This window comes from Centruroides vittatus, unplaced genomic scaffold (genome assembly GCF_030686945.1).
Source record: "Centruroides vittatus isolate TY-2023 unplaced genomic scaffold, ASM3068694v2 scaffold_2520, whole genome shotgun sequence".
NCBI classification, from domain to species: domain Eukaryota; kingdom Metazoa; phylum Arthropoda; class Arachnida; order Scorpiones; family Buthidae; genus Centruroides; species Centruroides vittatus.
In genome coordinates, this window is record NW_027122689.1 from 1,971,802 (window position 1) to 1,997,495 (window position 25,694).

Sequence of the window (25,694 nt, forward strand, 5' to 3'; positions counted from 1 at the left end):
AACTGTAGAGGACGATTAAAATTAGTCGCCATTTTGAAATAACGTTTACGATAGGAAACGTGTTTGTGAGTTTTATATATAAACGTGCGGTCCACTGTGTTTATTATTCATTCTCATAGAGATATTTTTAAGTAAGTCGTTCACATTAAATTGTCCCAGAAGCCGTATAACCTATTGTAATCGCGTGTTATGTATAGAACAAGTATAATTACTATAAAATTTATAACATCGATCACTCGGTGAGACCCACGTGTACAATATAATGAAATAAAGCGGAAGTTAAATGGCACGCACGAAACTCTTAAAGTTTCTCGAAAATACATTCTCCTACTTGACAGGAATATGTATTTTTTATGTTTATAGCACTTACGAGACTTAACTGACCCTGACTTTCCCAATAAAAGTACTTCTAATATAAGAACTATCGAGATGAATGAACGGAGAACAATTACATCTCGCCTTAAGGCAGGAAAATAAAAAACCCGAAAGAATAAAAAACCATTTCTAGTTATTAGCCCTATTTCCCCATTGAGTTTACAAAGTAAAGAATGTAATCTACGCCCAATAATTACGTTTGAGTCGATAGACGTAACGTATCCTTATACGAGGATACTTTTACGTTTTCGGATTTCTAGTGGATTTCATATTAAATATATTTAATAATTACGGGATCTAGGAGGAAAATTTACTGGGTTTTGTTTAAAAGGGGGGTTTGTATGGGTGTAACAAGGTGGGGAATATGTTTGCCTGTTTTATTTACATCCGTATCCTTTAACTTAGAAATCCGTTTATACCGGTTATTTTTTGGAATTTTTAATAAGTTATACGCTTGACTAATTTTTAAGACTTATTCTTTATTTATTATAACATTTATTACTCTGATGATACTTCCAAGAGCAATAATATTAAATTCAGTTTTAGGTAGTTTTCTAAAGAAAGCATTATATGTATATACATGCGGAATGGCCCATAATTCAGTTAAGACAACCGAAAAATATATCTGAGAATCCGTAGCAATATATTATAAGGTTGTAAAATGTTTATTGAATATTGAGAACCTCATTTATAAGTTTTATTTTATAATTTTATAAATAGAAATTGCATAAAACTTTTTAAATCGTTAACTGACTTTTAGGCCACACTATAAGTTACTGTACATGTTTAGTATAACTTTCAGATATTTATTCATATAAAATTTATTTCTGTAGGGTGAAGTTTGTTATTAAGAAGAGAATAAGATTGATTTTAATGCGGTAGATCCACACTAAAATAGATTTTAGAAGAGTTAGGCCCATACAAGAAGGAATAATATATAGAAGACAACAGTAAAATCTATAAGCGGTAAGTGTTCAATGTCACTTATTTTAAACAATATTTTGAATAGTTTTTAATGAATCGTGTTAATAAAATGAAATTCAAGAGAATTATTAAAGTAAACAAGCCGTAAACTAAGTCTTTAAACACTAATTTGTCCGAATTTCCCTTTTGGAACAATGATGTTTACAATTGAAACAGGATCTTAGGCTTGTGAGGAGGTAAATCCATAGAAAACGCGAATCAAAATAGATTTTTAAGAGAAGTAATTGGAAAGAAAAATAAAACACAAAATCGTTCTCACTGAAAAAATGTTTATCGTCAAATCTTCAGACATTAATTTATCAAAATTTCCCTCTGACGGTGGGCGGTTTACTATAAAATCTATAGTTAAATTCGACCGTTGAACTTTCTTTTTATCATCTTCCCATTAAAGGCTAACAACTTATATAGGCTAACAACTGTTATAAGTAACAACCGCCATTACAGAATTTTTATTTATCTTAAGTCAATTAATATTAATATCAATTATATTCATTAATTTTTACTTGGCGTTTACTGACACTGCTTTTTTCGGATACGGATTTTTATATACTGACCTAAATTCGGCTCCCATTGCCATCCTTTTAATGACGTCACGCAATATGGAGGAATTCATTTCCGGTTGCTCGCATTCTGTTTGCCGGAACTAACGAGTAAGCCTTAGCCAAGTGACGTCACTCCTCGCGGAAATAATGTTACATCACAGAGCAATAACCATTAGGTCATCAGCAGTCATCCTAAGGTGGTTTAATATTTTGGTAGAAATTTATAAATTTAATTAGAGAAGGAAGGCAACCCGTGGTGATGTGACCCGTGGGAAAATATTCATCGCGCGTTTGCTTTGTGACGAAAATGTTTTGATATTTACACCAATTTCTAGTGTATTTGTGATCTCGACAACGTATCCCGAGATAAAATACAGGCTTACGTCAGTGACGACGTCCTAAAACTGCAAAAAAATCCACAATCCACATTCGGGATGCAAGTACAGTATCCATCAAACTAGAGGGATTTGCATGGAGAATAATTGATTTATTCTTCGATTAATGCCATTTTTAATGCGACATATCGAGAAATTTTCTATAATATCCATTTTATTTGCACATGATTTGTCGTTTCTGCATGGTAAACTACATTATAAGACCGTTGAATCGTAAATGTTGGAATGTCAAGGTTGAGCCAACACGACTGACTAATCTACCAGCAGATGCCATAGAAATAATAGGAACATCCACATAATTAAACCTTTCAGGAAGACTTCCACCGTTGCAAATTTTTTTTTTCGTAGATCAATTTACTTTTTTGTTTTTAATCCGATAATAAAAATCCTTATTGACTCGAATTTCTGAGTAGGAACATCCCGAAGCTCAGGAAAATTGAATAATACCAGGAAATTGACGTCGATCGTGTCTGTAAATCACTTTCCTTTTAAATAACGGAGCCATGTTGAGTCCGTAGAATAAATGCTATTGAAGAGGGATAAATTCTTAATTATAGTCTTTTACTATTATTTTAAATTGTGTAATAAAGAGTAAGTATGTCAAACATCCGTCCAGTGTTGGACAGTGGTTGGCACACTTACCCGTTATTGCATAATTATTTTTATCGTCCTGTCTGTCATCGCGTGAAACTCGGGTCGCATAAATTGGTAACTAAAAATGATACGATAATGCTGTTATGCCTACAGAATAAGCCCTTTCTAGACCCTCATTCAGGTTGGGAGTCTCTTGCATCTTCTGAAATTCCGTGATGTAGATCGTGGCATCGAATTGCTCTAGCGGCATCCTTATTTTTGAGAAACCTTGCGGACAGATTAACGGACGGGCAAATTGGATATAAAATTTGAATTCTCAGCTGTCAGTGTTCTATAATTCTAGTTCTGAAGCTTTGAAAATTTCAAAGGTAGCGATATTTTTCTGAATCAGAATGGCATGCGAACAGACTAAATGAATATGAGATCCGTTTGTGAATTTCGAATATGTAATAAAAAATATCATTATCTTTTTAACAAAATACGATTAAAATAGTCGAATGTGGGCTATCTTAATCATTATTTAAAGAAAATTTACATTATTATGCGTACAAAAAGAATTATAATGGAGCCTCAGTATCCTTAACCCGAATATTTCGATGTACAGTACTTGGAAGTCGTACGTATGAATTCTCTTTCCTTATAGCATCTCACGATTGACTGATTTCAAATATTTGTGCGGTCCTACACACAAAAACAATTATTCGAGTTACTCGTCCTAATGACTTCGGCCATTTTGAATTCGAAATTTTCTGTTAAATTCCGTATTTTTCAATTGAAAAGAAAAAAGTACACGCCGAAGCGGAGGATGCTTGACTGCACTTTCGTTTATTAAATAATAGAAAGATCCTCCTCTTTCTTTTTTTTCTATCATATTTAGAATTCAAATTTGGGTCGGGTGAATGCAAACATCAAGGATGATGAATGCGTCTTTTGAGGTAAATGTCGCGAACTTGTCTATTCATAAAATGGTCGATCTTTCGACTTTTTCCCAATTGAGGACGGACTATTTCGGTATTCCTCTTTATTGTGTATAACTAATTGAAATCAATTTGATTCACATGCTATTGTTTTTTTAGGACTTTTTACCGAGTCAGTAGAACAGATATAATGAGAATGTCCTTCTTAAATTTCAGGACAAAGCTCATAAATATCTACGACGTTTTTTTTAATGTAATGAAGATGTCGATGGTTTCGAGTAAAACATCATCGATATCATAAATATTAAAAAACTGATTTCATTGTGCTATTTTAGACCCGCGGAATAGTCGGAGATATTGCACACACTCGCTAATCCGAACTAACTGTTGTACGGAGTTGTTCGGATTAGCGGGGTTTTTATACACGCACCTCCTTATTACACTAAGGTCTTTTTGATCAAATCCGTCGTGGGTTCGGCCAGGCCCACAATTGTCTCGAGACGGTCGGGTAGCAGGGACATACCACCTCGAAAAATTTCTGGGATTATTCGATCCGCGGTTTCCGAGTGACAAGCTGATACCTTAACCGTCTTCGCCTATTCTTCGTATTAAAAAAATAATAATAATAATCTGCGACGACTTTGTTTTTGGGTAGAAAAACGGGAAAATGAATAAAATTGTTTCGAATTAGTGAGTTCAGTTTAATGGGAATGTTCGCTTTAAATTTCAGGATACAAAGTTCATAATTTAAAAAATGATAATGCGGATAGTTTTGAGGAAAAATCATCAAAATCGTAATTAAATTATTTAAAATAAAATTGATTTTATGGCCCCACTCGTTAAGAAGTAAGCATAATGAGATCTTCAAAAAATCGAGATCCTGAAATTTTTAAAAATAAACACGATGTCGATGGTTTTGGGTAAAAAATCATCGATATCTAAACTTGTTTTTTAAAAATTGATGTTTGTAACGCCACTTTAAATCGGCGGAGAAGTGCAAAAACAAAACGTTAAACGTGAGTACAAAAGGGAATGGTAATCGATCGGTTTTACAATTAAGGAAAATTAAAATACTTTTTATGTTAAGAGAAAGTTTCCAAGCGTGTCTTTTAAAAAAATGGTTTATTTTAAACCGTTCAAAAGCATTAGTTTAATGTTTTACGATGGAAATTCAGGAAAAATCCGAAACCAATGCCCTATAAATGGATAAATGGCTAGTAAATAATCTTGCGGATAATCATTTTTTTTTCCTTTTACTTTCTTATTTTCAAAATTTTTAGTGAATAAATTGAATTTTGAAAGTACAGACAATATTCCATATAATGAGGAAAGTTATGCACTTTTCCCAACTTCTAGGTGCTTGAACTTTGTTGTTTCGTAAAGAAAATTGTGATATGCCAAAGATAATTTTGTGTTAAAATCAAAAATTTAACCAAAAATTATCATTAATAGCATTGAAAACGATTGTGAATAAGAAAAGATGGCGGAAACTAGAGGGGGGCGGTCGAAGATGACTGATGATGATGATTAATCATCAAATTATGAAATGTTATTAGGTTATTTCGAATAAAAATTACATCTATAATTAAATTAAATGGATAAGTTTTTAATAATTTACGCAATTATCACAGTGATGCGATCAGCAGCCGCGATTAAAAATGATGGATGCCCACCACATCACCAGTATAATTGACACTTTTTTGATGGATTTTAACTGTTTAAATTCGTTAGAAGTTAAGAATCTAACGGGAAATTGCAGTTAGATCATTTCTTTCTGTTATTTAATAATTTATGGGTATATTGTTTTAACTATTTGATTTTTATCTTGATAGATAAAGAACAACGCGTCACTCCCTTGGATGCGACACGCGCCGTCGCGTGCATTATCAAAATGGCGGATACATCACTAAAATCTGAATCAATAAATTATTCCCCTTTTTAAAATAATATATCTTTATTATAAATGAGTTTATTATGTTAGAAATTTTTGTGGTTTATCAATTTTATGCAAATTTCCTGTGCAGTAGCAGCAACCTTGCCGCCATTTTTAAATGTAGCGCGACAGCTTCTTGTTTATTCTCAAAGCGGATATTAACTATAATCTCATAATACATTCTAACTTTTTATTAAAAATGCAACTTTTAAAAATTGCATTACTTTTTCTTTACGGATATTGGGGATAATCAATAAAATAATAAACTATACTCCAACGTTGCGCAACGCTTCGCGTGATGTCGCTTCCGTTTTCAATATGGCGGATAGGCTATTTATTTCGAGAATTGTAAACCGTAATAAACTGAAAAATGGCTGGATCACGTAGAAAATTGTCTAAAATTAACGAAAGTTCCAACGTTTAGCGAGATATATTTAATTCTTTTATTAATAACGAGCATAAATTTTCTTCTCACGTTCTAAATTTGGTATCCAAAGTTAGCGGTCGTTAAAGAAACTGTTCCATTTTGTACAGAGGTTATTGTATCCGCCATAATTGAATATAGATAAATTTTTTGGGGTGTACAGTACATCATTAAAATTTGCTCCGAGCCATACGATTTAATATTAAAAAAAGACATTAAAAATATCTTTCCCCGTTATTTATATTTAATTTTTCTTGCTTTATTCTTTACATTATTCTTGCTCGTTACATAATGAAGGCCTAAATATCATTAGCAGACTACTGTATTATTAGCAGACTACTGCAAAGTTTAAATATGGCGCCCACATTAAAGTGCCTGTCTTATCTAAGGCACGAAGATCTCCGGATATTACTGTAAATTATACATTATATAGCACTTGGCGAACGTTAGTATACTATTATCTGTCGGTAACGCTCTACAGCGCTACTCTTCCGTAGCTTGCTCTTTGTTTGGAGCAATTTTTTGTGTGTTAAAGAAGGCGAATCGTGTCGCTATCGATCGACCTTTCAGATATGTAAATCTTACTATTTGTGTTTACGTCTGTTCGAAATACAGCAATTGTCTCTTTCCTCTATGCTTGCTGTATTTTTTAAAATGCTGTTTACTGGGCATTATCGCCATCGTCACGCTCGTCTTTTGATGTTAAGAATTTCAAATTGCCTTTATATTGCTTACAAAAAAAGGTTTAATATATATCATACTATCTTTCAAAAGAATCTGCGAGAATATGAAAGTCGCGGGTTCGGTTCCTGCACGGCTTTTTGTAATGTTTCCCGTTCATTATTGTAACCTCGCGTCCTAGGTCGGTGCTCGTGTATTCGGTCGAAACCTCTGAACAGCGGCCATGTTTTGAGGAACTTTTTAATTTTTGGTCGTTGTTTAGAAGTTTGTTTATTATTAATTATTCTTAAGATTGCATTAATATAAATTAGTTTCTCCTCATGTGAAGTAGCGTTTCCTCATAGACAAATATTTTGGTCTATTCACTTTATAAACCGTGTGCTGTTAGCGAGCAAAACGTTCTTTCCGGGTGCTCCATTAAAGTAACGCCCCCTAGCGTTAAAAACAATCATTAAAACAATAGCCTTGCTAAATCACTTGTAACTGTTATAAGCTATCAATGTAATCTATTAAGTTGCAAACTAGTAATAGGAATCCACGAGATGGTGAAGAATAGCAGTAGCAATCGGGTGGTTCGGGGCATGCAAAAATAATTCTACATTTCACACAAAACACGTAGCCGTGCAGCAGAAGTTAATCTTTGTAAACACAGCAAGCTTACAAGTATGAATTCGGACACACCAAAGGAGAGGCTTTTCCATTCTCGGCGGAATGGGCTTTGTTTCATTTACATTGTGAGATTTTGGAGGTCCTTCGATTGTAGAAAGAAAGTTTTTTGGGTTTATAGTTATATTTAGTTACTTGCATTGGTTATTTTGAGTTTTAAGCAGTACCTGAGAACAAATCAAGTTGTTATAAATCTCGTCACTTTCCGAGTAGAGCTTCACTGGACCACAGTACGAATATTAGTTGAATTGGTACCCTTTATGTGACAGGTACACCTCATTTTATATCCATTCAAGACCCAACGAGAAATGTTTCTTGCGCATTTGAAGTATAAAAGTTTATGCCAGTGTCAATAATAGGTGAAAAATAAATTGGGCCTCTCTGACTCAGTCTCTCACCCGGCCCTGGCAAACTCGACCCAACTGCACCCTACATTTTTTAAATATTAAGTATTTCTTAACAATGCGAGTGGTTATTACTGTATTGTTTATTTATAGCATAATACAACGTTATATAATTGTTTTACAATATTTGACAGTTACATAAAGTGTTAAACACAAAATGCTTTGGTGATGTTCCAAAAATAGAGATAAATTTTAAAACTTTGAGCAATAGTTCATAACATAAATAGATGAAAATTGTTTTAATATAAAATAGAACTGCCATTATGTATAATAACTTCAAAAATGCGTTAGGCATTGGTTTAATTAAATTATGTAAGATTTGTGAACCCATTTGAAACCAGCACTCAATGATTTCTTGTTTAAGCTCTGAAACTGTCGTAAAATGCTTGTTATTAGCATAAATTTTTGAGCAAGAATGCCCCCGCAAGTTCTCAATCGAATATATGTCCGAGCTTCTTGCCGGCCACTCAGTTGTCGAGTGTGAACAATGAATACTGGCATTGTCCTGTCGGAAAATCCAATCGGGTCCTCCAATTATTTTCCAATAGGTATTAAATTATTTTTAAGATTTCTTGATAATTTTTAGACGTCTGTCTACCAGTTAAAATCACTATATTTGATAAACCATTAAAGCCGAAGCAGCCCCACACCATAACAGAACCACCACTCTTTCGCATGCTGAGGACTGCACTCTTCATTCCAAATATCACGCAAGTAATTAGGCTATCCAAATTAAATTTCTTTTCATCAATGAAAAGAACCGAGAGCCATTGGTCATTCCATAGCGTGTGATCTTTAGCCCATTGCATTCTTGCCAATTTATGTTGTTTTGTTAGTGGTGGTTTTTTTATTATTATTATGGCAGCAAATTTCATGTGTGGAACTGCTGAAAATATTCGACGAACAGTGCTTTTTGATATTTTTAATTCATTTTCAAGCAAAATTTGACGAACTAATTTATCCTGTTGTGATGCAAGAAACACAATTCGATTATCATCCCTTTGAAGTGTGATTTTGGGTCTTCCAGATCGATGTTTAGACGTTTTTGGTGATGATTTTCCCAAAATTTTATAAATTTCAGATCTGTTCATTAAAACAGCAATTTCCTTGACACGACATCCTTCGGCTTTTAATTTCCATATTCATGCAATTTCTTCCATACTAAACTCTCGTGTGGCATTTTGGAAAGTTTTGATTCAATATTCAAAATATTACTTGACGTTATTATTATTTTCGTAATTTTAAGTTTCTTATGCATGAAATTTTACAATTGTTTTATAATCTATACTTTTGGGACAGCCAAAAATATATCTTTGTTGTTAAATTATTAATACATTATAATGATATTTTCATATACAAATGAAATAATTTACATTTCTCGTAAATTCCTAACAATTCTGAAAAGTAGTAAAATGTTGATTATCTAAACTTTTGGGATGCACTGTATGTATATACTGTAACAAAGGGAAAGTTCGAGCCTGGCCAAGACGGGGTGGCCACGTGGACTTTTCCGGGTTTTCTCACGTCTGTAACGTCTGAATAGAGGCCAGTTACCCTTAAAAAGACCTCCCGGAAGGCACCCCCTAGGCATATCGCCCAAGTGTTGCGTTGCCATAACTTAACTAAACAAACAAACAAACTGTATGTATGGATGTCAGGTGTGTGTACAAGGAAAGCACGATTTGTTCACCTTGTTTCTTGATAACTCCCGTGCTTTTATCGAAAATTTCTGAAATTTTGCAGGGAGATTTGTGTAGTAGGGAGATTGATGCTGTTAAAGGTCGAGGAGATGGGAAGATAAAGGGGATCGTGCGTCGTATCTCGAGTTGGGTTGGACTTAATGACGATTTTACTAGTTATTAGCATTTATAATTTTTTAAAATAAAATCCGTCCTATCCGCAAAATTAATCTTTTTTGCCGTTTTATAATAATTAAAACTATAAAATTTTAAAAAATAAAATATTGTAACAGATGGCGCCATCAAAATTGTAAATGTTGCCGGGAAAGTTAAGCAACTCGTTGTTGGATTTTTTTTTTAAATGGGTAGCAGCAGAGAGAAAATTAAGCAAAAGTTTATTTTTCGTAAGTGTGCACGGTATGCATCAGCAACGTGTAACAGAAGATTGTCACACTGGCACCGCATGCTGCTAGCTTTTGCTTCTGCCAATTGGTACAGTCGAATTGTAAGTTATTGGTGCCGATTGAGAGAAACAAACTTTACACCACAGTGCAAAGTTTAATAACTAAAATTTTGGACCTTTAATGTTGAATTACGCATTATATCCAATAGATCGAACTGCTACGTGGGAATACGCATTTGAACTATCTCTTCCACGTGAACTCGAGAAAACAAAGGAATGCTGTAAGTGTCCGAGGTTAATTTAATCGAGATTTATTTGTGCCACGTGGCACAATAATACAACCGCGCGATAAGCAGCGCTTAAGAATAAATCGAGAGCACTCTTAGTTTGGTTCACACTATACGAGTATGTTTGTACGAAGCTTAGTTATCGGCGGCAGTTCACGTTAGCAGGAAAGCTAATGGTGGCATCCATTAAGTTTCTCAGGATGAGTGATTAAGAAACGAAATTTGGTACGGTAGTTTGTATATAAGGGGTATTGATGCTATTAAATTTTGGTGGTTAAGTCGAGGGGATGGTCGTAGAGTCGGACTTAATTTAGATTTTACTTATTAGCATTTAGTTTATTCTAGAACTCGTCTCTATACTCAAAATTAAGCGTTTTGCCATTTTATAATTAAAAATATGAAATTTTGTTATAAAAATTTTCTATAACAGATGGCGCCAGGCGCAGTTTTTACATTAAAAAAAAAACTAAATGAAATCTCATAACAGCCGGGACAGTGACGCAACTCCTTGCTAATGTTTTTAAAACTTTTTGCGCTGTTTACCCCGTAGATACAGACAAGTAAAATTTCAGTTACAATAAGCGTATTTTAAATTGGTTTTTGGTTCGTGCTAATTCCGACAACGATGAACAGATTCAATCAATGTGTATATAGTTCCCAGTTATCTTTAAAATTGCAGACCCGTAAATTCCCACTCTCGTCCATCTGTCTTTCCTTAATCTCGAGAACGGAATTAGATAGATGAAAGACGAGACCCGATATGGAAACCTTAGGGGTAGGAAGCCCCGATTAACTATACGGGAACTTCCGGTTTACACCGAAACTCGTGTTATTTCAATTCAAAAATTTTTCCCGAAAGGTGTTAGAGAGATGACCGACACGATTCTATCTCAAATTAGTAGTGGCTTGCATCTGTACACCATACTTTTCCTTTAACATAGAGAGCATATATTTTAAATTAAATAAATTAAAAATTGCAGCCCGGCATTATGATCGATATCACAATAAATAATTGCACGTTATACATTACATTACATTTTAATCCTTTGAAGCAGAATTGTAATTAATTTGTTTTTGCAAAGTAAGTTAAATATACTTTATACACTATAGTTTTACAAGTTATATGCAGTAATTGTACGTTTTTTTAATGAATAAGCCATGGGACAAATAAATCCCAATCCGTGTCAATGATACAAAAGCATATATCATGTAGATGCATGCCTATCAGCAGTTGAATTGGTGAATTAGAAAATCTACTTTTTAAAAGAACTCGCAACATTAGTTTTCACGGTACAGCTTGAAGCAGTTTCTGTTGTTTGTGTGATTTGGCAAGTCGTGCAGATGACATTTGATTGTCAATGTTCGTTTGCATTGTTTGCAGCATTTTTTCATGCATGGTAAGCGGTTGCTCTTTTACTGCCGATCTTCTCTCCTCCATTTTTTGAGGTGTGTGAGGTATCCTTTCCGTTTGAAAAGGTTTCGATACGTCCTTGTACGACAGATTTTCTGAATTTGTGTTGAAGTTTTGTCAAAAAATGAATTATTCTAGATTTCCTGCCCATTTTGATAGTTACCTTCTTGTTGGCAAAGTCCACTCCGCCCAGAAATTCGTTGTAGGTCTACACAATGTTTGGGCACTTTTTACTTTTGTTCTCTCTTTCTTTCCTTTATCCCTTTGATGTCTTTTTGCATCAAAATCATATTATATAACAATGCATCAACTTTCCCTAATGAAAGTTTAACTTGTGTACTATGCATTCTTTAACTTAAATCACTTTCAATGAGGTCCACAAGTTTAGGAATAAGTAAATAGCAATGTGAATGAAACCAACTGGCTTAAAAATTACAGTGCAAAAGGGGTATAATGCTCTAATCTGAACAAATTCTGTTCTTTTCCCTCTAAAAGCAAAGAGAATTGTGGATGAGTTTATCTGTAGTTCTTTTTGGGTTGGCAAGATGAGTCAATGTAACATAAGGACAGTCTGGTCCCCATATAAGTGTTACGAGCACGCAGAAAACTCCGTGCGACCGGCTCGTGCTCGGCCCGTAACCCTTTCTCGTTCTCTTCGTATAACAACCTCGCAACGGCTAAGTTTATCGTATTTGGTTGTTTGTTTTGTATAAAAAATTCGGAGAGATTGGTTTTTGTATTTGTCTTAACAGTATATCAAAAAGCATGCGGGTAGTCTTTCTGTACACAAGTTGTGATGTTGGCTAGCAAGAAAAAGAAACAAAAATATTCTTTAAACAATAAATTGGACAGACCAAATTTATTAACCGAATGCATCATGAGTAAATAATATACAATGATGTACAATGAGCAGACAACATAATGGAATAATGAATTTGTGGGCGAAGTTAAATTAACTGAGACCTGTACTTTGTTCCGACAATTCCGTCCTTGTATTTTTTAAAGAGGGGGAAAAAAGGAATGTTTGATATTTAGTCACTCGAGGAATCCATTTTCGTAACAATCTCTATAAATTAATGTTAAGATTCCAGTATCTGGAAGTGCTGGGTCGGAAACTAAAGACTGGGACACGCTTTCAATACGGGCACAAAATTCCTCATCTACTATTTCTTTAAGGTTTACGTGGATTGATTTTTACATAAACTACTTTTGGACAGTAAATAATCCTGAGAATCGGCCTGAGTCCAGCCGGTAATAAAAAAAACTTTTTATAATCATATAATAATAATTATATATATATATTTACTGTGTGTGTGTGTATATATATATATATATATATATATGAAATTGTCATCTACGTATATAAATTTTATAGATATTCCATGTACAAAATGGTCCTAATCAATCCCAACTTTGATCAGATTCGACTAATTCGTCCTCCTCTTCGTCGTCTTCTTCCTCTGAGAAAGTAAAGTGTTCTTTTTTTAGATGTATTAGATGCTTTGACCTTCCATTCTTCGCCAGATTGTTGGGGTCGAGTTCTTTCCTGTGTTCGTAAATTAATGGAAATATGTGCTCTATTGCCGCCTGTACGTTTGCCACATTGCGTGCTGTAAAAGAAAATAATTAATGGAATAATAGATTTAAGTTATTGTAAGGAACACTTTCTTAAGGAAATATAAAAGGGAAAAGATAAAGGTTTATTAATTGGCTATGGTGATAAATAAATAAATAAATAAATACATCATCTTCTTTTGGTCTGCAATTAAAATTGCAGACCTATAGGTTATCACTGGCATCTATCTGTTGTTTGGCTGTCCATCCCAAAACTCAAGACCAGATATGGAAAGCTTAGGAACCAGAAGTCCCGAAGAACTATATAAGAACGTCCAGTCCAAACTGGAAGTTCTTATATAGTTCTCATTGGAGTTTCTGGCTCACATTATTTCAATTCAAAAATTTTTTGCTAGAACAGAATTAGATAATGACCAGCACAACTCTCTTGTTACCATGAAAAGTATGATTAGTAGTGTCTTGCCCCTGTATAAGTTAAGAGCATTGTGCATTGAGATCTAAAATTGCAGCCCATCATTGTGACAATATCAAAATAGTTGCTTGTTAAAAACTAAAGTCAAATTTTTGTCATTTAGCTACGGTAACAAATTGACACACATTAAAGAAACAGAATGGCAAAAATATTTAATCACACAGTCATGCAACAACAACTATTTCAAAAATAAAGGTTTTCAAAGATCTGTATTAGAGAATTCTTTGGAGACAAAAATTTGGTTATAAGGTTACATTCTAAATTACCAAACTCGTTTTTGCAATCATTTGACTGACTAATATTTCTCTAAAAATTTTTTCTTTCCCTAAATACACAATGAAAACAGTATATTTCATTATTGATTTGGAAATATTATTATTTGGGTCGTTTTCCTTTTAAGCTTGCTTTCCGAATATTACGAGAATTCTGGCTGCATCCAATAATGATCTTTACAACCAAGACGTGAAAAAGTGGATTAGATCTAAAGACATTTTTCTTATAGTTGCATGTATCTATTATAACTATAATGAATGATAACAGAAGTGTAGTCCAGGACACTAAAGTTTGACTGTACAAATTTCTTTGGCTCTAATCAAAATAAAGAAGTGAAAATCCAATGTAAATTCAGAATAGAGGTATACTTTGTTTCAGGAACCATGACTAAAATGTGTCTTTCAATAAAGTGGAAATTGGGTCTCTATGTATTTTGGACAGTACTAACTGGAGTTAAGTGTTTAAAGAAAGATTAAATGGGGAAATCCAAAAACAGATTGTTATTAGGGCATTCAGAATGCAAAACTGTACTGGATGTCCAACTTCTGAGGATCACCTCGTGCAACAATGGGTTATGTAGCACCTGCTGACATCTCGATGGATGCTATACATTGTTGTGTATAGGTATTCTCTGTCACGTCAATAACTGAAGACCAACAAGGAAAACGTTTCACAATGTACATTGCACCACTACTTAGCCAATTTGGATTCTGTCTGCATTATTCTAAGCAAAAACTGTACTAATGATGATAAATACACTACTTGCTTTTTGGTGAGAATGTTTTTTGATAAGTCCCCATCTTGGGTGAGATTACAGTTGCAGCTGTTAAACTGCACCTGCAAACTCCCCCAAAATGGGACCTACAAAAGTGGAGACATGCAATTTGGTCACACAAATTGGTATTCTGAATATTGTATCGTTCAACTGATCAGAGAGTCGTCCTACAGAAAACACAACAGATAGTCAGTTTTGTCTATCAAAAATCTGTTCAAAAACCAGTGTCAACCATTGTTTGGGGCCATATGCCAGCTTATGGCATCAGTCATTTTTTTACCTGTCATGGTACTATCAAAGTTAATAATTATGTTGAAATTTTGTGAAAGGAATTTCTGCCATCCCAATACCTATCATTTCCTCAGTACAATAACACTCCACCATCAAAACTAAATGGAGTTGCGGAAAAACAGAATTAGGACGCTATACCCGTCTGCAGTTGGTCCTTGATCCAAACCAAGAATGCATGGCAAATTTTGAAGTATAAGCATATCCATGCATCAAGGAATAGTGAGAATGCTTTCCATTGGAAGAAAGGCAGAAATTTGTGACAGAAAATGTGTCAATGAATAATTTTAGATCTGATTTCTTCAATCAGTTATCAGAAAAAGGGGATATGACAATGGCAAACAACCAGTAACTGGTCAGAATTTGTTTTATTATTTGGTTCTTGGATTTCCAACTTATTTTGAGAATTGGCAATCATATATATATACACACATATACATAAAATAGAACTTGTGAGGAGTCAGACTTTGTAAAAATGCCTTGCAAGTTCTATACAATGATCAAAGAGATTTTAAATACCTAAAAGTGTCTTTCCCAATTACTAATTACAGTAGAGCGTCGTTTATCCGAAAGCCGGTTAACCAAAACGTCGGTTATCCGAAAGCTTTCCAGTCGGACTGTGTCGTACCGAATCAAACGTTTTTGATACTAGATTAACTTCTAAAGTATAATTTTTTTTTGTTTTTATATTTTTCAATATATTTATTTTGTTTGTACAAAATAAAGAAATAATTTTTAATGATACAATAGCCTCGATTGTTGTTATAAAAATTTTCATTAGGCTTAAAATCGATGAAAATTCAACACGAAGCGACACGTAACAGAGAAAAATTTCAACATTGGATAGGTTAATATATTTTTTCGTACATAATCGGTTATCCGAACAACCCCAGTCCCCAATTGATTCGGATAAACGACACTCTACTGTATTACTTCGAATGTTATTAGATCCTTCCTTCCTTATTTCCAAGAGTCATAATTAATCAAAAGAATTGAAAAATGATATTTTATTTATTAACTTGAATGTTTCTTGCTTTCTGATTTATAATTATTTTCCTCACTAAGTTTCTATTACTGTTTGGCATGCATACGCTTCCAAATATAGTACACTCTTGCTAATCTGGCATACACTTCCAGAATTGTGCTGGGGGGTGTATGTTAAATTAAGGATTTAGTAATTTAGTACAATAAATCCTTGATTTAACATATACTCCAGCACAATGTGAGAGAAATTTGATTTATTTTATTACTTTACATTGAATTCAAAATTACAAAAAAATGACCAAAAATCAGTTCTGGGAATACTATAAAAGAAATGAAGAAGCCATACACTAAATTCCAGTAATATTTACTTCAAAATCATGTTTTTGACCTTGATAAGCCACACCACAAAATTAACCATTTAATTGTGTACTCCAATGAAACTGACAAAGTGAATGGCAGTCAAGATGCTTGGTATTTGGAATACCAAGCATCTTGACTGCCATTCACTTTTTCAGTTTCATTGTTTGGTATTCTTTAAATGAACATGTGAATGTGATTTATCCTGACATAAATCAAAGCTACTTTTATTCTATTTTCTCTTGTATGAACATAGAAAATATTTTCTAACAAAAACTGCTACTGAAAGTAGCACTTCAATTTTTCTCATAAAATGAAACATGTAGTTTATATCTAACCATATTCAACTTGATGCTTTTCATGTATATTGTTGAATTAAACTAACATTGAAAAACTGCATAAGCTTGCAGAATGGTTTTTGTCACTTACATACATCATCTAGAAAAAATTTGAAAGCTCAACAAATGGATTTCACATGTACTGATTACAGCATCAAACTCCATAGGTTTACAATCTGCAATCTGTTTGTTGTTTTTCATGCCAAAAGATTGAGTCATTTTTGGACAGGTTGTTGAACATACATTGAAAAAAGTACATACAGTAAGACCCCACTTAACACTGATTCAATATAACACGGTCTGTTTGAAGCCAAAATAAAGCTCATAATTTATGCTGATTCAAATTATCACGTCATTTCATTATTCATATATAATACGATTATTTACAAACACAAACCAATCGGCAAAAGCCGACAATTCGTACTTTCCTTAAATCTATGTTTGCTATGTGCAATTTTGGAAAAAATATATCACGAATAACATAGGAAATATAGACTTCACTTGGCAAGAATTAACTGATAAATGCATGAATGGAGTGTGGATGAAGGTATCCAAGAATTCTCAATGAGAAGAGCCTACTGCTATATCGTTAGGTTGACCAAATTTGTGTAAACTAATCAATACAGCAGGATATCGAGAAGTTACTGCAGGTTTCTGGTGAGAGCCTTACCAACGATGACCTTCAAGAACTGGCAGAACAAGGAATTCGCACAGAACTGGAAAACAGTGATTCTGAAAACGAAGAACCCAAAGAATTTCTCTACAGATTTCCTTAGTAAAAGTTTGGTAACAATAACCAAAATAGTTGATCAAATTGTAGCAAATGATGCAGATTTTGAAAGAAGTGCAAAACCAAGACAAGGTGTTTTGGATGAGATCTCTTGCTACTGACATTTGCTTAAGGAAAGAAAAAAAGCAACAAATGAAACTACACAACTTTATCACAAAAAATTAACTTAAACATATTCCACAGAAATGTAATGTGTTATATAAGATATACTGAGTGGCCAAAAAATTAGAGACACCCTCTGATAACAAGTTGGTCTGCTCGATCACAGCCGATATTCTTGGAATGGACTCAACAAGTTGCTGATACCGTTGCTGAGGAATGTTGGCCCATGCTAACATAATGGCAGCTCTAAGTTGGGTCAGATTGGATGGTGGTGTTTCCAAGCTTTGAAGTGATCTTTTGAATTTGTCCCACAAATGCCCCATAGGATTGAGGTCAGGGGACTGAGCTGGCCATGGAAGCAGGTTGAACTATTTAATTATTATGCCTTTGTGTCCCCTATCATGATTTAAAATTTATCTTGTATACTAGTACTTTTTTATCAATTAACAGGACTTATTATACTGTTATTATGGATGCTGAATTGTTACAGGTAAACTAAATAAAAAATATTATTTCTGATCCGTAAGACTAAATATCTGCATCCATAATTCCAGTATAATAAGTCCTGTTAATTGATAAAAAAAGTACTAGTATACAAGATAAATTTTAAATCAGGCTAAACTATGATTGATGTTCTTCAAACCAGTTTGAGAACAATCAAGCACGGGGACAAGATGCATTGTCCTGCTGAAAATGACCATCTCCATTAGGGAACATTACAGCCATAAATGAGTGTACATGTTCAGCAACAACATGTTGAGATAAGCTGTTCTATTCAGAGATGTGTCCACAAATATCAAGGGACCCAGTGTACTCCAGGAAAACATTCCCCACACCATAATTCCACTGCCATCATCCTGAAGAGTTGTCATTTGGCAGGAGGGGTCTATGAATTTGTGCTGTTTGTACAATATTCTGATCTTGCCATCAGCTGGAAACAAGATTCATCGGACCAGGCTATTTTTTCCGGTCCTCGGGTAATCAATTTCATCGTTCCTGGATCCACAACAGACACCTTTTCCCATTTTTCTGTGATACCAAAGACACTCTTGATGGTCTCCTGCTGCTAAAGCCCATCCTTTGCAAAGTGTGTTTTGTTGTGCTTTGGGATATGCTTTGTGATGCACCTGCCTTGAATTCAGCTGTAATTTGTCGTGTTGTTGCCCTTCTGTTGCTGTGGACTATGCGTGCTAATTGCCTTTCACCTCTCTCATTCACCAGCCTTTTTCGACCAGAATTGTCCTCATCGCTTGAAGTTTTTTTTCTCAACTGCCACTCTCTAAACACCCGAGATACTGTTGGGTGAGAAAATCCTAAAAGAGTTGTTTCGGAAATGCTGACACCAGCTCTTCTTGCACCGACAATCATCCCTCGTTCAAAGTCACTTAAACCTTTCATCTTACCCATTTTGACATTAACTGCAATGATAACTATGTTGTCTGAAGCTTAGCATACCTTATATAAGCAATTCTGCATTGTTACATCACTCTATGTCACTGTCAGACTGGTTTACTTTCAAATAAGGGGTCTCTCTAATTTTTTGGCCACTGAATGTATATTATTATGCAAATTAATATAAAAATAACTTAAAATTAAAGTAAAATTTGTTTACTTTTGGTCACGTGTTCCCCTTTCCCTATTTACTCTATGTTAAAATGACCTCGTTTAACGTTGTTTCGTTCAGCACTTTGTCATTTAGGAACCTATTCCCCCATGTTAAGCAGGTACTGTAGTCTATTAGGCACTATTTTCTGGACTTTAGTGTTACATCTGTTTGACTACAGCTGTCATCGTCTATTGAGCTTCTTATCAGTGGTCAACTGATGGGAACAGAGATCTTGGCTCTTCTAGGATAATGTTCATGTTCACCCTTGTACAAGATCAAAAGTCCCATTTTAAGAAATTTGATCCATCTTTTGTATTTTCCCAAATATAACATCATCCAATTATCTCCTTTTCATTCCCTGAGAGATTATTCAGTAAAGCAAGCACTAGAATAATCTTATCAGAGAAAGAAAAGGGGATAATTGGATGATGCTATATTTGGGAAAATACAAGACTGGTCAAATTTCTTAAAATGGGACTTTAGAGCATGTTCAGGGCCACGGGGATTGATCAATTGGTGGTAAGAAGCTCGTAACAGACAATGCCAGCCACAGTCCGACAGACATGCATGGTTTTCTGTCGACGAATTCTGGCTTTGGTATTTATGATACAGATTCACTGAATGACAACCAGTGATATGATTTCTTGGTGTTTCCATAGACTATATTCAATAACCTGTGAAAAATTACATAATTTTGTGGTGAAAAGCAACAAACAAATTGTAAGCCTTGGGAGTTTGTTACTGAAAGTCACTTGCTGAGCTTTCTTGTAGATGATGTAATTACAATAAAATTTCATATTTGGCTAACAGGTAAGTTTCTGTCAAGTTCTTGGTCAAGCAATTGAAATTAAATATAGACAAAGATGACAAATAAGTTTTATACACTTGGTAACTTAGATAATGTTGATGAGACAAAGAAGAAAATTTATCTACAATATTTTTAATTTTAATAAAACATAACTGTTAGTCCTATTCCATATCTTGTAATCATTATATTGTATTTTAAATAATTCAAGTATCTAAAACTATACCACTTTAGATCACACAAGACAAAACTGTTAGCAATAGATTAATAAAATTTAATTGGCACACTTATGGTGACATGGGAAAACTATGAACAGCATTTCAAAAATAGTCCAAATTTTTGTTGCTGGGAGTCTACAATGGTGACGCTATTGCAGCAGCACCAAAGACACTGTTCAAAGTGCTTTCTTTCACTCTCAGTCACACATCCCACTCAAGTTATTGCATTAGAAACAACCAAGTGCAACATATTGGCACTAATGAGACTCATTTCTAGTTCCAATAAATCTGCAACTCCGTCCATATAAACCTTGCTTTTTGAACATCTCTGTAACCAGAAGTCACAAGTTTGGACAAGTGAGCAGGCCATTGCATTGGAAAAGACTGACCGATCACCCTGTCATGCCAAATGTTAGATAGTGTGTCTCTCACAATGACTGTGATATGGATTCTTATAAACACGATGTTACTCAAACCTCTCCTCTGTTGTAGTTTAGGGACAACAAAAATTTTCAGCACATCTTTATAATGCCACTGCGACAGTAGTGCCATTATAGATCTGTAGCAGCAAAAATTGTAACTATTTTTGAAACTCTGTCCATAGTTTTCCTGTGTCAAGATAGATTAAAAAAAACTGTTGGAGATAAATATGCTAGAAAATTTTGTTTTCAGAGTGGTCAAAGTGATATAGGGTGTCTGTAATTAAAGTATATTTAACTTTTGATTGTGTTGACAAGTTTATATTTCAAGCATATTTGGATAAATATATTAACTAATTCCCAATTTTTTAGCAATGCTTGGTACATTTCAGATAGAGAATCACTGCTCTAAATGACATGTATTTACAACTTTTAAAGAATGGCACAAAACCTTAAAATGAAGCTGACAAAATTGGACAAAAGACAAGTGCAAAATGTATTTTGTCTTTTATAAAAAATAAAAATATTTTTCTCACCTGTTACTGTGATGCTTCCTGTAGAAAATATTTTTAAGGTAGCCTTTAAATCACTAATTCTATAAGTAACGCCTGGATGCAATTCCGGTTCGTAACTAGAAATGGCAACAAAAAAGATAATTGTCATTAAAGATATAAGATGATTTCTCATATCATTTTTGTTTTAATCAAGAGAGTTTGCATTTGTGAAAAAAGGGAACAGGGATTAAGAGAGACCACATTTGAGAGAACTTTAAATATCTTCACCTGTTTTGATAGTTCTTGTATTGGAGATTCTATATAAACAAGCAAGTATATCTGGAATCTCAAAATGATGATCAGGAAACATATAGTTTAGATAATGAGAAAAGACAGATGTAAATCCAGATTTAAAAAATCATGGACAATGATGAAGATAGTGTAAATTTGTTATTAATATGCTATAAAATTATGTACAGAATCTATTGGAGGATCAGAAATGATTGGCTCTATATAATAGTAATAATAAAGGTATTTTAGATGCATAATAATTAGGGATTGCAATTGCTGGATTCCTCATCCAGCAATCCAGTGCATTCTCCGGCCTGCTGGATCCAGCACTGCGGATCCGCAAATACTCAATTAACTTTCTAAATAATGGCACAAAAGTCTATGTTGTCGGTGTTGCCGCTTTGCTACGTGTGCTATCGCTCAGCAGTGAGAGCAACGTTGCCATTCAGTGCGGCATGTGCCACACCCCCTGCCCTTTTACCTCTGCTGATCTAATTGCCAGTTGACTTTCTGCTCTCGCTAAATAAAATAAGTAATTCCTCTCCTAGTCCTGGTGCATAATTCTAATTTACGGTCGGTTGTGACGTCAACGAATCAAGTGACGAAGCGATTTATAATTATTTGGTGACCCCGAAACCAACTAGCGTAGAGGCAGAAAGGGCCTTCTCCAGAGCAGGATATATATGCAGTTCATTAAGAAGTAGGTTGGGAGACAACACCATCAATACCATTTGTTTCTCGAGATCCTACTTCCAGAAAAGTAAAAAAAAAATAACAGAAGTGATTGATTTAATTTTATTTAATTCTTTAAAATACTTTATTCAAGACAAGACTAATATAATATTTTATAACTTCTACTCTAATTCTATTAAGTAAGAGTTTTAGCTTTTATTCTATAAGTGGTTAGTGGGCTAGGCTAAGCAATTTTATTGTGAAAATTAGTGAGAAACTGAGACTACCTAGTTAGTTAAATAGTTAATTAAATTAATGACTATCAACATCTTAGATATATGATGATATGAATGTATGTGATTCATGATTGTGATAATAATAACTAACTCCTAGACTACTACTAATTACTTACTACTTTACTAACACTAATAATTAAATTACTTATAAATAACTACAGACTGATATGCAGAGCCTATATAAGAAAACTGGTAAGACTGACAGCCACTTAGCCACTGATTATCCATCCTTACATTATTATAATATACTAATAAACATCACATTAAACCCGATAACATTAAGCCAAAACATCACCAACTGCCGTAAATAATCGGGCTAATAATAATTTACGGCAGTTGGTGATGTATTGGCTTAATATATTAATATAAATTAATTAGTAGAATTACCTTTGTTATTATTTAACTTAAAGATTACAGTATAATTATAATCTAACTAAACATTTAAAGTTAATTATCGCTATTTCAAGTGTTAAACTGAACCAAAGTAAAGTTTACTACCTAAATGTGTAAGAAGTTTTACTGATTTATAGTGACCAGTCTAAATAATAAAAGTTTCTTAAGTATTTAAAAAAAGTGTTTTATTTTTTTAAAAAAACCATAAATTGCTGGATAGATAGATAGATAGATAACACTTTATTGCACCAAAAATACATCTGGATTGAAAACACTGCTGGATTGCAATCCCTAATAATAATACATTAACAATTATTAAGAACATTGTAAACTATAACTGTTTGGGAAATGAAGAGTTGAAATTCTCCCATTTATATTAAATTTTATCTAATTATTAAAATATAAAAGTAATTCTATAAAATTTAATAACTGTTGAAATGAAATAGATCAATAATATATAAATTAACTATACGTATATAAACAAACATCCAACGATCACCTAAATCGGGCTACAATTTGGTTAATTCAAATAATTAATACAAAGTAATTTACCACCAGAGGTAGGCGTTAGATGCCATCTCTTAACTTAATTAATAATTATAATTTTAATAATTTATTAAATAATCTAGAACCTTCTGGAACCTTATTAATTTAGTTAAGAGATGGCACCTAATGCCTACCTCTAGTGGCAAATTATTTTGTTAGCAAGATCTAGTTTTACAGAGGCTGGGAATACAATTAATTATTTGAATTAGCTGAATTGTAGCCCTATCGTTTAGGCGATTGTTGGATGTTTATTTATATAATCATCGGGCTTTGGGATGCTGTTATATTTATATACATATATATTTGAAACAAAATAAAAATAAAATACATAATTAGCATTTTAAAATGAACAGGCTATGATTTATATGTAATTAAATTAACAGGTTATTTTTTTCAAATTCAAGAGTAACTATTCATAAAGTGTATTTTCTAAAAAATATTTGATTATTTATTTTGATTTAGATCATACACTTGTTTATTACAGTTTCAGAACTATAGCAAGACATAAGCAACAATATATATAGAAAACTTTTTGAAATTAAACACTAATTTATCAATTTTTAACATGTGCATTTGGAAAACCTACATTATTATGTAACAGAATTTTGGCTTTTAACAGACATCCCCTTGCCCAAATAAAACCGTTAAATTGAGGTTTAACTGCAATTCAATCAACCTGCACAGTTCTTTGTTCAATTAACACAATGTCTTTTGATTACAATAATGATATTAAATGAGTCATGTTTATTAAAATACTGAAATTATTGTACGTTAACTGTTCAAGTTTTTATTTATGTGCATTGATATATTTGTATAAATGAAATGTTCTTCTATTATCTAGTATTTTCGGTGATATAACATTATCTTACATTAATGGTTTTTATTTCAATTTTCTCACTGATCACAGTAACTAATATTTCATACAATGATTCAGACATTTTATCCCATCACTTGTCTCTGTATGGATACAGATGTGGACATAAACTGATATTGCCTTACTCAAGCCTCAACTTTTGACAAGTTGAAATTAAACTGGCAAATCAAATAATAGATCAAATGGACTGATTATGGAAACAAGAGCTATTGCTAACTGTAGCTTACGTCGGTCTCTGTATCAACTAACCCTCGATTTTGGGCTATCAGCTGATCATTGCTAATTATTGTTTGCCATGTTAAGCCAATCCAAGCCTTGTGGGACGTAAGACTTGGATTGGGTGGCTAATATTAGAATCTAAATGGCTTAACTGCATACAATTTGTTTGTTAATTTTTTCATTTGCCTGTCTTCTTACAAAATTTCTTGGAAACTAAACCAAATATCATTTTAAATTGTTTCAGTGAAGAATAAATTATAAAAGAAGTATTTTCTTTAAATTGAGTAATTTGTTATGAACATAATAATTTTTTAAAATTTATTAAATAACAATATTTACCTTGCAAATTTTCTATGTTTCTGGGAAAAATTAACAATGTGAATACCAAACGGCATGATACAAGTTCCTAATACATTTACGACTCTAAAGTTGGTGAAACGCACTTGAAAGCCTAATTTCTGTAATACTCGGGCATATTTCCTTGCTGCGACCTTCGACATCTCTTCACTAAAATAAAAATCATTATTATTTTATTTAAAATAAAAAATATGTAGTTCTTTTCAACAAGAAAACTGATTAAGCATAAAATAATACATTAAAAAATTAACTTGAGGCAACTATTTTTCTGAAAAACTATCATCTGGGATATCTTATATGATGGTTTGGTTAATTAATTTTCTAATTTCCAGCACCATCACACAATGATTCTATGGATAACTTCAGTTTATTCCATTTTGAGGGAATCTAATTAGCAACAACACTAAAAATCCCACTACTGCTCAAACTCACTCAACACAAGAAAAATTGCGCTAGCCACAGTCATTGTGTGGTGTTGTCACAGGTGAAGGGTGGAGAAAATATATTAATCTGAATTTTGTGAAAAATTATAGATAATCCTGATCCTTTTGGCAATGGGATAATGCTACATGTTTCATTAGACAACCAAAATTATAAATATCACTAAGAGCAAAATTTAGCTTTAGAGAGGATGGGGAATACAATTTATCATCCAAATCATAAAATTTTGTATGGCATTTTATATATGATATGCAGGAATCATCTGTCTGCGAGCAAAACTACATTGTTTTTTAATCAAATTGGAGTGCATTTTGCAAGATTTGCAAAATCAAAAGGTCCACTTGTATCTAAATATGTTGATATTTAGGAATATGAATGTCTCCCAAAATACATTGATGATAATGCTGCTAGTTG

General features: G+C 33.2%; 1 protein-coding gene and 1 long non-coding RNA gene across 3 annotated transcripts in view; one reads left to right on the forward strand and one right to left on the reverse strand.

The window, feature by feature from the left end:
- The first annotated feature begins 40 nt into the window (after window positions 1-40).
- On the forward strand, window positions 41-21,331 carry LOC136987588 (uncharacterized). Its single transcript, XR_010882626.1, has 3 exons — window positions 41-131; window positions 1,209-1,341; window positions 21,070-21,331. It is a non-coding gene; the product is annotated as an uncharacterized lncRNA (long non-coding RNA).
- The window catches only part of LOC136987582 (TATA box-binding protein-like 1), a 32,313-nt gene continuing 19,142 nt past the window's right edge, over window positions 12,524-25,694 (reverse strand). For both annotated transcript variants that reach the window (XM_067285343.1, XM_067285342.1), the window contains 3 exons: window positions 24,822-24,989; window positions 21,234-21,328; window positions 12,524-13,305 (listed from right to left, as the gene is read on the reverse strand). In XM_067285343.1, the coding sequence (XP_067141444.1) occupies window positions 13,097-13,305; window positions 21,234-21,328; window positions 24,822-24,989 (472 nt within the window). In that variant the 3' untranslated portion in view covers window positions 12,524-13,096. The remainder of the gene's footprint in view (window positions 13,306-21,233; window positions 21,329-24,821; window positions 24,990-25,694) is intronic.